Source organism: Ostrea edulis, chromosome 3 (assembly GCF_947568905.1).
Source record: "Ostrea edulis chromosome 3, xbOstEdul1.1, whole genome shotgun sequence".
Classification (NCBI taxonomy): domain Eukaryota; kingdom Metazoa; phylum Mollusca; class Bivalvia; order Ostreida; family Ostreidae; genus Ostrea; species Ostrea edulis.
Genome location: NC_079166.1, coordinates 82755191 through 82770991, shown reverse-complemented (window position 1 = coordinate 82770991; position 15801 = coordinate 82755191). Strand labels below are relative to the sequence as shown.

General features: G+C 35.6%; 1 protein-coding gene across 2 annotated transcripts in view; it reads right to left on the bottom strand.

Annotated features, from left to right (window-relative positions):
- Window positions 1-4521, bottom strand: part of LOC125675629 (growth arrest-specific protein 2-like) — a 17478-nt gene extending 12957 nt beyond the window's left edge. For both annotated transcript variants that reach the window (XM_048913390.2, XM_048913392.2), the window contains exons 1-2: window positions 3213-4521; window positions 1-205 (exon numbers count right to left, since the gene is read on the bottom strand). The exon at window positions 1-205 is cut by the window's left edge and continues 2 nt beyond it. In XM_048913390.2, the coding sequence (XP_048769347.1) occupies window positions 1-205; window positions 3213-3222 (215 nt within the window). In that variant the 5' untranslated portion in view covers window positions 3223-4521. The remainder of the gene's footprint in view (window positions 206-3212) is intronic.
- Between the last annotated feature and the right edge of the window lie 11280 nt (window positions 4522-15801).

The following is a 15801-nucleotide window of genomic DNA, read 5'->3' as shown; positions in this document are numbered from 1 at the left end:
AGTGTCCGTGCAATCCACTCGGCCAGGTCCTCTTTGATTGGTTTGAGACTCTCCTCCTGTAGAACAGCTAGCTTCTGAGACACATGACACTCCTCCACCTCTTTAGTGGCTCCATTGGATGTCAATCTTGGATCAAGTCCCGCCTCTGGGCGGGACAACCCCGCCTCTCGAACTGTAGTCATGGTATTTCTTACCTTCTTGCCATCTGAAATTTTAGGTAGCAATTTAAATGTGAACAAAATAAACTTAACATAAATTGATTCTATACCTCAATACTCCATGATTAAGCATAAACAAAATCTATTCACACAGCAAAAGATCGAAATGATCGAATGTATGTACAATTTATAAATCTTCTGTTTAAAAGGATCATACACAAAAGAAGAGATTGTAATTTTACATTGTGTTGTTGTGTCCATCTTGGCATAATCCATTTTAATATACATGTATAATGATCTGAAGATTGTACATGTAATTTATTCCTATTACACAATATGATAAAAGGCCCACTGACATTTAAGCACATATATGCATGTATTTTGAAAAATGTACATTTAATTGTTACATGAAGACATATATTCTGTGCAATTAAACCGTGCTGCATTTGATTAAGTTTCATGATATATCATGAAATACCTGTGAGAAACTATTTTGTTCTGATTACAGAGTACACCAAGAATCGCAGCACATTATTTATACACACTTAAGCAAGAGTTATCAAAATCAGGTTGACATAACTGTGATAAGCTTTTACCATTAAGTATGCAAAATCACCAATGTTCCTGTGATAACAAACCTTCGCCAGTTCAATATCTATACACGACTTTATAAAGGAACTTTATCTTTACATCACAGAGACCTGCGTATAAAAAGTTATTTGGAGATTAGAAATATCTTTCTTGTCTTAAATATATGAATACGTCAAGAAAAAGATGTCTAGGTAGATTTTTGTATTATGAGGATATCTGTAAACAAAAATGGAGTCATGAGGTCATTTCTTTGTTGATTACAGCAACTTTGTCGATTACAGAAATTGCCTTATGCTCCCATTATCTTACACCCTATAATACTAATACCCTACGCAATTTGCATTCCTTAACAACTTTGCATAAGAAAGCAACTATTTCATCCATTTATTGCAATGTTATAAGACTTCTGCAGATCATGTCTTTAACAAACTTATTGCATTTATTGATTGACAGGTTTCCGAGTTTACGGGAGAGTACATCTGATATTCAATCAAATTTTCTCACTCATCTGGAAAAATATAATACACGTCCAGGTTTCTACACAACTTAACATGACTTTTTCTTCTATTTTTCATCTGCATGATGCACATCTATTGATTGTAAATTTATCTTTCTTAATGACTTGATGTGCCAGCTAGGATATGTAAAATGCAGTGCTATCATGAATACTGAAGATTAAGAAATAAATTTCATTATATGTACATAAGGGTATATGAATTATAAAGCTTCATACCGGCCTACTTCATAAAGAGTTTCTGTCAGAATTCCCAGCCATTAAAATAATTCATAATGAAGCTCCATACCGGCCTACTTCATAAAGAGTTTCTGTCAGAATTCCCAGCCATTAAATGTCATAATGAAGCATCACAGTTCATACCCTCATGTATTTTCAAAACTGAAACTGATTTCTAAAATGTTTACAACAGCATTGCATTCATGAGGAAATGACATTAGAAAAGTAAATATTAACTGGAAACAACGCACCTGATGTAAAAAACAGTTCATCATTCTTCGGTCAAGATCTAGAATGTTTAGTTTTCCTACATATTTTTTAATGAAATCAAAGTTATGTAAAATTATATAAATTCTTTAAACCAGTTGAATTATTTAATTTGAAAACAGAATAGTCTTCATTTTCAACTTACATTTTGAGTTAAGTATATAGATCATGCTTAATATGCCATATATATGCATGATGAAATACATCAATAACCATAAACAAGAGGCCCATGGACCACAACACTCCCCTGAGTCAATCTGGTTCATCAGAAGATTTTTAAAAAATTACCCTCTTTATTGGCATGAAAATTTTTAATCCTTATCATGACCCCACCTGATGCTGAACACACAAAATTTCCCTCCCCCCCCCCCATATCATTTTATTTATTCAAAGTAGAACTTGGGTAAAAGGAATTTTCTAATTACCCCCACCCAATTTTAACAAATTGCTAATTATCCCCCCTTGCAAGGAAGCACCTTTACCTGAGGATGCTTTGTGTCAAGTTTGGATCACATTGGTCCAACAGAAGACGATGAAACTGTGAAGGTTTACTGAGAGCCAGATGATAGATGAAAGGTGATCAGAAAAGTTCACTCGAGCTTTCCGCTCAGGTGAGATAAATTTTTTTTAATTAAATTATGTAATTACACACATGTAGAATTTCCATATATTTAGACTGCTTATCGATTTTCACAGAAAGGCAATTAGCACATTCATGGTATTCTCAGAAACTGAAATGCTAAACAGCTTTGATTTGTCATAAAAAAAAAAAAAATACTGTAACCAACTTTTATTCATAAATGACTGATGAGAAAAATGTATAAAACTTCATACTGTTATAAAACACAACCACAAGGGTGTCAGTATCTGCACTCTATGAATTAAATATGAATGGTTCAAAACAAAAAAATTTGAATGTGAGAGATAGCTCACCTAGATATTCTCTCTCTCTCTCTCTCTCTCTCTCTCTCTCTCTCTCTCTCTGTTATTTCCAATACATCACTAATGATCTTATTGTCTGAATTTAAACCTTAATAAAATAACACAAATAGAAATAAAAATAATAAAAAAAAGAAGATAAATTTCAAAACTTAACCCACAAGTGTACATGTATCAAGATTTCATTGGCTGTCCTTCACTAATCTGATTTCATATCCATTTTGATTGTTAGAATAGATTTATGCGTAATACACTAGCTGCAGACATTGAAACCTTACACTTGATACATACAATGACAGCTCATCATCTTTCAGAAACATACATTTTTTAGTTGACCTCAATGTAGTGGGAACATTTTCTAAAGATATCATATATCACAAGATTAAAGGTATAAGAATCACATTTAAAATCCGCTTTTGTTAAGAGAATTAACAGCGACTATTCTACCCTACAGACTAAATGCAAATACATTGCACTTAACAAACTGACTTCTCATGATCCTGGGGAAAAAAAATCATCATTACCCATTCTCATCTTGACGAATAAATCCAATTATTTTTCTTGATAAATCCCTGAACACAAATTCTGCATTTAAAGCCTTGTTGCAGCACATTTAAATCTCTCTCTGACTGGGGATCTCGATTCTCGAAATGAATAAAATCAACACTATTCTGTAATCAAAAAGGTGGCACCTGTAGTATTTACATACAAAACAAAAATTGGCAACATATCTGGCCAACGAAAATCCACAATGGCTTGATGACGTTACCCCTATAGTTCATGAGATTTCACACTTCGACGTCATTCTTTGTGTGTTTGATAACCTGAGAAAATACTCCAATCCATTAGAAAATTTCTTATTTTGTTTCTAACTAGCATATCATTATCAAAGATTACAAGCCAAGCTCGTACAGCACCTGGACTGGCATAAATAGAAAGTTGTAACTTATATCGACCTGATTACATTTGTCAACAAACTTAACTGGATTCTCATTAAGTACAAGTGTTCTGTGACACTCTTCAGAATTAAATCAATTCATAGAGACATATGACTGTAAATTGCTTGAACAAATTATTAGTTGGCTTATAAACAAAGAAAATCTCCAAGTTTTGCATATGTCACACTTTTTTTAGGTAACTTATTAAAATTTTGAAAGCATAAAAGTTAGAGAGCGGTGGATATGAAGCTGAATAACTCGGTGGTAGCGAACCTGACCGATGCAGGGGTCCAGGGTTCAATTTCCAGTCCAGCTACAAGTTTTTGCATTATTCCAGTATTTCATGTGACACAGGCACAAAACAAATGACTCATTCCAAGTAATTTACAGAGCCTGATGAGTGATTTCTTGGGGGCAGGGAAATCTCAAGAGAAATGGGGTATCAATGTGATAGTTTTGGTTAGTAACTGGGACATGTAAAGCATGATAGCTCAGTGGTTTCAGAAGCAGTCCTCTTTGGCTATAGAGCTCCATAGTACTGACAAAAGGGCCTTGGATTCCGTTCCTGGTTCAACAAAATAGTTTTGAATCATTTACATTTCTACCTGCGCTATAATTACCTACTTACAATTAGGGGATGAAACGATGCATCACAATGCGGCCAAATCGCGATGTAGTGGTCTCGATTCGACGTTTGATTTATTCGGGGTCTGTTTCAGTTTGATACGGTTCTAGAATCATAGCATACATTGCTTTCAATAACACGGGTTCTGATTAACCAATGGAATTGAAAATTGCCCAATCAACATACGAGTAAACTTTGCTGTATCAAAATGGACGCCGTCGAGTTGAAAAATGCACCCCAAATGTATAAATCCCTGCTATGGCGACATTTCGGCTCTAGGACAAGAGTGTTGTTCGGTGTTAAACGTTTTTACAATATGTAGAATTTATTTACAGAGAGCAATAAATTCAATGAAAATAAAAAAGCTTAGCATTATAAAGAATTTGGTACATGCTATTGTATCGAATCGAAAATCATAGAATCGAGACTAAAGTATCGAAAATCGAAAAGGTACTGTATCGTTTCACCCCTACTTACAATATGTTTGTTTACACTTAATATTCAATCAAAGAATCATATATATTTTAAGCACTCGAGTTACAGAAGGTCCTTAATTTTACTCATAGGAATATTCAAAGATTTGGTGTAATCTTAAAGAATTTAAATGCGATCACTCATGATCGGTAATCTAGAGTAGTATAAAATGAGAACCCAGTGATACTGTGGAGGAAATTCGAGAGGACAATTTAATTCAGCTTCTCCAGGTCGATCTTTTAAAAAAACCCATAAACGTTGTCTTGCTAAAATAACAGTTTGAAAAAGTTGATGGAAACGTCTATGCCGACGAAAACTTTTAGGGGTTGAACAGGCCTTTCAGGTTTACCGCTAGTTGTTGTACCGTGCTTGCGGAACTGTACGAGGCCTGTCTCGCTCTGCTGACGCCGTACTGCAAGTCTGTTCGTGAACCAAACGTTTAACAGGAAATACAGATTAGTAAAACTGATGAGAGTTACATGAATAGCAGAACAAAAGAGTCTATACCTTTTCAGAAAAGTTGAAATTAAATCTAAATCTCTATCTTCGAACAACCAAACGACCATGTAAACAAATCCGTTACACTTCCGTAGACATTTCCAGATAATTTAATTGGTTCAAGGGCTCTGGTATATCCAATCAAAAACCGTGTAACAACTTCTCTCTCTCTCTCTCTCTCTCTCTCTCTCTCTCGTAAAATTTTAATGCTAGGCCCTATCACATATTTTAAAAAAGAAATTAAATCATTAAAGAAAAACTCAGGTAGACAGAACAGAACGTCTTCCTTTTCAATGCAGTGACGTCTCGTCTCAAGATATTTTTTCTTTCATTTTTCTTTACTTTTTCATTTTCATCTTTGTTATGCATGTTCAATTTGGGCAAATGTACATTTACCATTCAAAGTTAATTCAAGGAAACAGATTAATGAAATGTGAGAAAAGAGGCCGGGGCGATATAATAATGCTGCTATCCTCTATACACCAACACAATCTGTCTAAAGTACAGACCTATATTATTATATTAGACACGAATGAATATGAGTTACCGTACCTATACTGGATTCCTAAACTACATAAAAACCCTTACAAAGATACATTGCTGGATCCAGTAAGTGCTCTACCAAGCCCCTATCTTTGCTCCTCACGAAAATGTTAACAGCTGTGAAGGAGAAACTTCAAACTTACTGTGCGACTACATATGCCAGAAGTGGTGTTAATCAAATGTGGATTCTAAAAAATTCTAAAGAACTTTTAGTAAACTTGAAATCACAGAATTTTTCCCAAATCAATAGCATTAAAACCTATGACTTTTCAACACTATACACGACCATTCCTCACGATAAATTAAAGACTAGACTTTTTGACATCATAGACAGTTGCTTCTTCAACAAAATCGGCAAACGGAAATATTCATATCTAGTGATCAGTCATTCAAAAACTTACTTTGTTAAACACCACTCTGATTCCACGCACAAGTACTCTGAAGTTGAAATAAAAAATATGTTAGAGTTCCTCATTGACAATATCTTCGTGGTCTTTGGTGATCAGGTCTTCCAACAGTCTGTTGGAATTCCCATGGGCACGAATTGTGCTCCTTTGTTAGCTGACCTGTTTTTATATTCATATGAAGCAGAATTTATTCAAAAACTTCTACGTGAGAAGAAAAAATCTCTCGCTATGACCTTCAATTCGACTTTTAGATATATCGATGACGTTTTGTCTATTAACAATGATAGCTTTCATTCATATGTCGATTTGATATATCCCTGTGAGCTCGAAATAAAGGACACCACAGAGTCGTCCACTTCTGCTTCATACTTAGATATTTTATTGAAAGTAGACATTAACGGCAAACTAACAACTCAACTGTATGACAAACGGGATGATTTCAGCTTCTCCATCGTCAACTTCCCACATTTATGTAGCAATATGAGCTTGTTCTGGGTATAGTCAGTTTTTAAATCGAGGTAAGCTACTGACAAACAAGTTGATGGTACAGGGATTTCAACAGTCTCGATTGAAGTCAGCATTTCGCAAATTCTATGGTCGTTATAACGATCTAGTTCGTCAATACAACCTCGCATTGGGTCAAATGCTGTCTGACGTGTTTCATACCGATTGTTAAGCCGTTCTTGGCACACTGATTTTGACTGCGGATAACTCCGTTTACCTGATCAGGATATGGGGCTCACGGCGGGTGTGACCGGTCAACAGGGGATGCTTACTCCTCCTAGGCACCTGATCCCACCTCTGGTGTGTCCAGGGGTCCGTGTTTGCCCAACTATCTATTTTGTATTGCTTGTAGGAGTTATGAGATTGATCACTGTTCGTTATCTTCACCTTGCATATATAGGTCTGTACTTTAGTCAGATTGTACACCAACATGTATGTACACACAGAGAGAGAGAGAGAGAGAGTACGGACTCATATATGATGTGATGCACATTCACCTTGAATACCTCATCGGCCCGGCTGGGGTGCATTTAATGTATACGTACACTACATATGACTTAAACACGACATTCATTATATAGTGTAATAGTGCATGGGTTGTATAGGTATATAAAGTAAACAACACAACACCAATGGTAGGGTTCTATCAGAGTTTGTATTCTTTTCTAATTAACTCTGAAATATATAACAAGAATATCACATATAATATATATCATGAATTAAAAATATCAACAAAGAAAACTCATTTGCTCAGCACAGTTTACAATCACGAGTTATTCCCCTTAATAGTTCTTATAAAGATATATTTGACTATTGATTACTATATTGTATAAATAATAAATAGATTTATCTTACTCGACTATTGCACTTAAGTAATCATAGACTAATTAAATAATCAACTTGATAAGAATATTCAGAACTTATCATCATGCAAAGAATATACAAAAAAAATGCAATGCCATACCTATATATGTGTGACACAGAGCCAAATTTCTGGTCAGGTCCAGAATATTCTATGTGCCGGTAATAAATCTATATAGAAATAATGAAATATCAAATACTTGTGTGAAACTAAATGTTACATTACTTATTCACACAAGGAAATCATAAAAAGTAAAAATAGCTGAATACTACTCGAACACTCTGACATTCACACATAACATATTTAAACTACTACATTTGATTCAATCATTATTTATAGTTTTAATATACATTCATACTGATATACATTTTACTCTTTAGTTGTAATTGATAATTTAAAGATAATGTAGAAATGCATATGATCACTCTTCCTCAATTACCATCATAGAGAATGCATAAAATCTAACTATTCAGCAAATGTATTAATTCAAAGTAAGCACATGTACTTTGAATTATATATGATCATAAAAACTCGAAAGAAAGTCATATTTACTTACATTCAAATTATACTAGGAAAACCTTCTGGAAAACACTTCTATATTCTTAGAAGACAATTCAAAATGTGAACAATAGTAAAGAGAGGGAACTTAGACAACCAATGAAATTGGAGAGTTCTATATTCTATAAATATTTACATGGTGCTATTACTGACCATTATGATCTCATAATCTATAAATAACTTTAGAGATATTTGCAAATACTATTAAGTTGTACATAAAATAAATCAAAAGTTAAGACAACTTTTGTCATGTACTAATTTTCATAATCTAAATATAATGAAATAATATATTTACTTTAGAAAAATATCACCCTGTCACAATAGCAAGAACGTACATTACCTTGAGCATGTTGAACTACCACACACACACACACACACACACACACTGTGATGATCGTATTTTAATCCAACAGTAAGCTCAGTTTGAGCACCTTTCATTCAAATCAATGAGAGAGAGAGAGGGGGGGGGGGAGAGAGAGAGAAGGTATTTAACAAATCACCTTACACAAATCAATGAGAGAGATACATTTAAAGTTCTCACCTTACACAAATCGAACTGTTATCGACCATGCACTGTGCTTGGCCATCTTCATCTCGATCGTTGTCAATGTCAATTCACTTGATTGTATGAGTTACAGGAGATGTTAATGTTTCATATATAGATCGACTGACAGGGTCAACATAGATGTACACGTAGTATACGTATAATCATGGTAAGATCTCTCTCTCGATCTCTCTCTCTCTCTCTCTCTCTCTCTCTCTCTCTCTCTCTCTCTCTCTCCGCAACTGGATTTAATCAAAGTTGCGCTGAATATAAGTTGACTAGACATATCACAATTAATGACCATATTGTATTTGATTTTTATAGAGTATTTGAATATTGAAATATCATAACATGAGTCCACGTAGACATCATGCAGTATATATTTTGAATGTGTTCGATTCACTTTTGTAAGCTTTGGTATTGTAAACAACTGGTTCATGTCAGTTGCATGAAAAATTGTCATTTTTGCAAGTTACAAACAACCAACAATGCATCATGCATTAGAACAAGGATTCAAATAGTTCCGGTGTTGTAGAGTGAGCCTTCCCCCATAATGAGACTTACCCCCGGAAGACTGGCTCTAGAGCAGGAGAACCCCCGGGGAAGTCTCACTCTAGAGCCAGACTTCCCCGTGGGAAGACCTACTATATCACTAGTTGTAGAGCCAGACCCCCCCCCCCTCCCCATAGCAGGGGTTCCCCCTTCATTTATTCCTGGTAAACTACTATCACTTTATGGAGATTGTTTAGATACCACGACCTTTTTCAGCAGAGCATTAAATGATTTTCATTAAACTCACAAGAAGAAAACTGTGCACGTGAGTAAAACACATTGGAATTAAGTCATTTTGTTTGACCCATAGACCTTGAACTGTGACCCACACAATACCTATGCCGTGGTTAGTTTTAGAAGATTGAAAAATGAAATCAGGAAAATTCGAATCATGTTTCTTCTCATCTGCGTACAAATATCGGTTATGCTTTTAAACTTGTACAACTTCAGGTAGGTAGGTAGAAAGGTAGGTAGGTAGGTATGTAGAGAGATAGAGGTAGGTGGGTATAGGTATAGGTAGGTAGGTAGGTAGGTAGGTAAGTAATTCCCTGTCCGATAAACTAAAATTTATTTCATAGTTTGCGCAGGAGGGGATGAGGGCGGGGATGTCCCTCTAGAGCGAGACTTCAAGAGGGTTTTATGGGTCTAGAGTGAGTCTTCCCCCTGAGGGTACTTCAAGAGGGTTTTATGGGTCTAGAGTGAGTCTTCCCCCTGGGGATAATGTTTATTCTAGAGTAAGTTTGCTGGGGGAAGGCTCACTCTAGAGCAAGACTTCCGCATGGGGAAGGCTCACTTTAGAGCCAGACTTCCACGGGGGGAAGGCTGGCTCTGTGGGGAAGTCTGGCTCTAGAGTGAGCCTTCCCCCTGGGGTGAAGACTCACTCTAGAGCCAGACTTCCGGGGGGAAGTCTCACTAGGGGTGGGGTGGGGGGTCTGGCTCTATAACACCGGCCCGCCTCCCCCTCTTTTTATAGGTCCTAACCATGAATGTGTGTGTGTGTGTGTGTGTGTGTGTGTGTGTGTTGTTTTTTTTAAACGTATACAAGCCAGCGATATACAGAGCTAGGGACTTGTCGCAATATTTTTAAGAATACTATACGTCGAATTATAACATTTTCAGTAGTCATTCGTGCTTGGCCTGCTTTATTTAAATTTCGACATGAAACATTCTCAAAAGTACTCTATGGTAAATTTATTATTTAAGACCTTGACTATATATTTATATAGGGAAAGGCGACGATAAGTATAAATACATACTATATATAAATATGTCTGTATTTCAGGGGAGAGTGGTGGGTGGCATTTAATTTTCGATTTATAAGCAGACGAGTAGATCTAAACTTACATCATATTTATACATGTTGTAAGATAGCAGATTCGTATTGATCAAGGAAATCATTTTACGATTTAAAAAAATATATAAATCGAAATTTCGAGATAAGATTCTTTAAAATTTCATTCATAATTCATAGAAATTCTGTAGTGATTTTCGAGTATAAGTATTACCAGTGGGCCCAGGACAAAGCCAGGTGGGGTTGGTTGGTTACGTTAGTACTGATTTTTCACAAATAAGATGTATATATTTTAGTGATTTTAGATCATATTTGTGGGAGGAGTGAGGGATGTCGGCCCTGGATTAACCGCTGATATTTTTGTCTTTACCGGTCGCCAGGAGGCGGTCAGTTATAAAGATTTATTCATCTATCCCTAATCAGGGACATGTTGAGCATATATAACTTACATGATTATTAATCAGTGCAGACAATCAAGTATGCATGTATGTATAACTACATGTATTTACATGCACATTATGATATGACCGCGTTTTCAGAGGCTATGCGTTTGTGAGGAATGTACAAATATATAATATATTATTACATAATATCGAAAATGAAATAAACATCTTTTGTAAGCATTTATAACAGCATTACTGATTCTTAACAAAATTGTATTTTGCTTCTTTTTTTTTTTTTTTTTTTTTTTTTTGACAATGGAGACAAAGTTTAAAGTATTGTTTCATACAATCTAATCCGAGATTCCTCTGACTCTTACCCCCGCTTTTATATTTGACATGTGCGGGGGAGAGTCAGAGCGGACTCCATATTGAAAAGTGGGAATTCAGCGACACTAGCTGGTGTCGCTGCTTTACCTACCTCTTACAACTTTATTTCGCGGATCTATCTTCCAAGATGCGAGGATTCAGTTATCGGAAGATTATTCTACAAATACATCATGATTAATACGATGCTATCGCCGTTTAAACGATGAAATTTTGTGTTTATGTGTGCTGACGTCATGCGCAAAGAAATCAAATGGCGAGGCGGCGACCGAATTCAAGTGATGCTCCATTTGTCGGTGTTAGGGCCGTTTAAACGGCGATAGCATCGTATTAATCATGATCTATTTACAGATTTATCTTCCGATAACTGAATTCTCGCGTCTTGGAAGATAGATCCGCGAAATAAAGTTGTAAGAGGTAGGTAAAGCAGCGACACCAGCTGGTGTCGCTGAATTCCCACTTTTCAATATGGAGTCCGCTCTGACTCTCCCCCGCACATGTCAAATATAAAAGCGGGGGTAAGAGTCAGAGGAATCTCGGATTACATACAATCGTGATCAAATGAAATATTTTCTTTGCTCTTCTGCGATTACGGTGTAAAATCTTTAGATATATATTTTCTATTTGTACATGAAATTATGTATCTCTGCCCTCTCTTAGGTAAATGTCTTTTTTTTTGTTGTTGTTTTTGTTTTTTGTTTTTTTTGTTTTTTAGTGTTTAATTAAATATCTTGAGACACAGAGCATTACGAGGTAGCGCTTTCAGCAAAAATTGAGAGGTATCGATCGTTTAAATTTACATTACGCCAAGTGATTTGCAAGCATCCTGGGTAGTGTAGATTCTTAAAAGTGGCTCGTATGTCGATAGCCTCGGGGGTAAGTTGCATGGTCGCAATTGGAAAACAAAGTTTATATTTGAATACATAAGGAAAAATCTTTCAAAATAGTGCCATGAGTAGTCATATCAATATGCAAACACCCACAGGTAGAGCAGACACCATGGCTCTGGAGTGTTGGATTGGGCCTCAATGAGGGGATCAAAGTTTTACATGTTATGGTAAAATCGTCTTCTCAAGATCTGCAGGGCCATGGCTAGTCATATTGTTTAACAAGTATCATCAAGTATATAAGAGGGGGAGGGGGCTAAATTTTCAATTTTAAGGTAAATCTAGAAAAATGTAAACGACAAAAGAAGCAATTTAATTTCTTCCACTCTAGGAGAAATAAATGACAAAGTCTTAAATTAATTTATTAAATTACTTTTATTGGGAGACTTTACTCCCCCCCCCCTCCTTAAAATGTGCGTCATTTAATTTATTTCACCTTATTAAAATTGACAGAAAATTGTAAAAATGGCTACATAGGAGACACATTTCAAGCCCTAGATAAAATATGTGAAATCCAGGATCGAGCTGGGTCCACCGGGGGCTTCAAGTCGGCCCCCAGACCCTCTGCCTCATAAATCTGACCCCCCCCCCCCCCATCTTCGCTAGCCAGGGGTTTTCGGTCTATATGGGGAGCGGAGTGGAACGAAAACGCTTGGCTTGCTTTGAACAACATCTTTCTTGTCTTCTTGGGATTCGAATAATCGGGATCGGCATTCAGATTTTTTTTCTGACAAAGAACCGCGAATTACGAGGTCGTCTGCAATGTTTAGCCCTTTTTCTCGATAACTTAAAACTTTAGTTAATAATTCTTAAAAACGGGATGTTTCAAACCCAGCAACTAAAATGTAGGTTTGTATGTTCTTTAAAGGATAATAATGTAGATCGACTCCATCGAATGTGACGAGAAATGTATGCATATTTAATTTTATATATGCTAATGTTTACATATATTTTTCAAAATTAATTTTGATGAAGAAGCTAGTACACATATGCTTTAATCAGATCATTTTTCCATTTCACATTGAAGAACATCGTGACTACATTTTGCAAAATCAACCACAGACGCTCTCCATTTTGTAAATTAATGATAAACGATAAGCCTCCAGGCAACATCATGTTGAATATTTAAATGGCATAGAGGGGTAGACCTATCATTCGTCAATAAATGGGAAAATCAACACATCAATGCGTCACAGCACCATTCCTTATGATGGTGAGGAATTTCTACATCATGATCATGGACAGCTGCTTTCATACAGGGATTTTTTAAGGGTCTGTAGGGGGCCAAAATAAGGCCCCATTCCCAATGTTTAAAAGCAGGTATTTTTCCCAATATTTGCTTTGAAATTTCCAAACAATGATAACAAATCAAGCAGGGTAGCTGATTGTTCATGAATCTTAATTAATGCACTCTGGATTAGTTTTTTTTTGTATGAAACATTTTCCCCAATATCAAGCAAATGTCGCTATTTTTCCCAATTGGATAGGCCCAGGCCCTTGAAATTAAGACCTTAAAAAACCCTGTCCTACCTATAGTCATAGACTGTCCAATTTAATTTCATTGATTATAAGTTTACATAGGTCTAACCCTCTAAACTGGTCCATGGAATTTGCATATAGACTAGTCAATTAATTACCAAAATCACAAAAAAAAATGTGTCAAAAACACTAATGTATTTAACTTTAATTAAAACACCTACAGGGTGTTAGTAAAAGTCATGCTACATGTATTCACAAAGATTCATTCATATTGATAAACGATTGAATGATATATCGCTATTTTTTATACCTTGTGTTTTGGGGCAGCCTCGGGCATGTTGATCAATCTGAACACTACTTTAGACCTATCATTTCAGGAACTTGTTCACATTGCAGCCACAAATTTAAAAATATATTTGACTATTGCATAATTAATATTAAAAGACTGAGATAAAACAAATTTTATACAACAGATGGCTGATGATGTTGTTATAAATAATGTGTGGAGCATCTATGTGGTGAAAAAATTAGTTTAATACATGTATAAATCTTAATATTCTATCTATATGAATGAAACTGAGGGAATATACAGTACAGTATGTACTAACACTCTAAGGATGTTTTTTAAAGATGCATATTGGTGTTTGTATTTTCGTCTAATTCCACGGAATGCTCTAGACTACAAAATCATTTGAACTAAACATAGTTAGTGAATGCTTGCCATTTAGAAGCTAGGTCTTTCGGATATGACCTTAAAAACTGAGATCCTTTGTTACTGCAGGTGATGATGAAAATTTCTCAAAACAAAGAAGTAAATGAACAGCCAAATAACTTTGGTTACTAATAATAAAACGGCCAGTCAACATATCGAACTGTGTACAACATTATTCAGGGACTGTTGGAGAGCTTGTGATTCCTTACATTCATCTTAAGGTAAACTAAACTTCATCGATCCAGATTCTGGGTCCCATACAGTAGAATCCACCTCCAGATGTCTCGAGAATCTGGGCTGTTGTTTCGGAGTTTAATGGTGAAGTGTCTATTTTGACTTCATCAGAAGTTTTTGATGAGATTTTTTTTTTATGTGAATCACCTGGTACAAGGTGAATTATTTCCTATAAAGTTTTTATTAGCTCACCTGAGCTAAAAGCTCAAGTGAGCTATTCTGATCACCCATATTCCGGCGTCCGTCCGTCTGTAAACTTTTAACATTTTTGACTTCTTCTCAAAAACCACTGGGCCAATTTCAACCAAAGTTGGCACAAAACATCGGGTACCTGTAAAGTGCGAAACAAAAATGAAACGAAACGAAATCTACCGAAACAAAATGAAATCTACCGAAACGAAACGAAACCCACCGAAACTAAACCTACCGAAACGAAACGAAACAGATTGTACAACCGAAGTTTTTAAATTAGAATAATTAAAAATGGTATCTTAGGCCCCTGTGAAAGTTACCACAGATAAATAAAATTTGCCTCCCCTTTAATGTAGGATTTCAGTTTGACTGATACAAAGTTTTAAAAGTTGGAAGGGGGATGAGTAAGGACAAAGTACATATCCGAAGTTGATTAAATACCATGTGTAATTAATTTCGCACTTTACAGGTACCCCAAAACATCCTTAGGTAAAGGGAATTCTAAATTGTTAGATTAAAGGGCCAGGCCACCTTCCAAGGGGAGATAATCAAGAAAAGATAAAAATAGGATAGGGTCATTAAAAAATCTTCTTCTCAGGAACCACTGGGCCAGAAAAGATGAAATTTATAGATAAGCTTTATTAGGTAGTACAGATTCTAAATTTTTTTAAAATCATGGCCCCTGGGGGTTGGATGGGGCCACAATAGGGGATCAAAGTTTTACATACAAATATATAGGAAAAATCTTCTTCTCAAGAACCACCGAGCCAGAAAAGCTGAGATTTATATGAAAGCTTCCTGATATAGTGCAGATTTTAAATTGTTAAAATCATGGCCCCCGGGGGTCGGATGGGGCCACAATAGGGGGTCAAAGTTTTACATACAAATATATAGGAAAAATCTTTAAAAATCTTCTTCCCAAGAACCACTGAGCCAGAAAAGCTGAGATTTATATGAAAGCTTCCTGATATAGTTCAGATTCTAAATTGTTAAAATCATGGCCCCCGGGGGGTCGGATGGTGCCACAATAGGGGGTAAATTTTTTT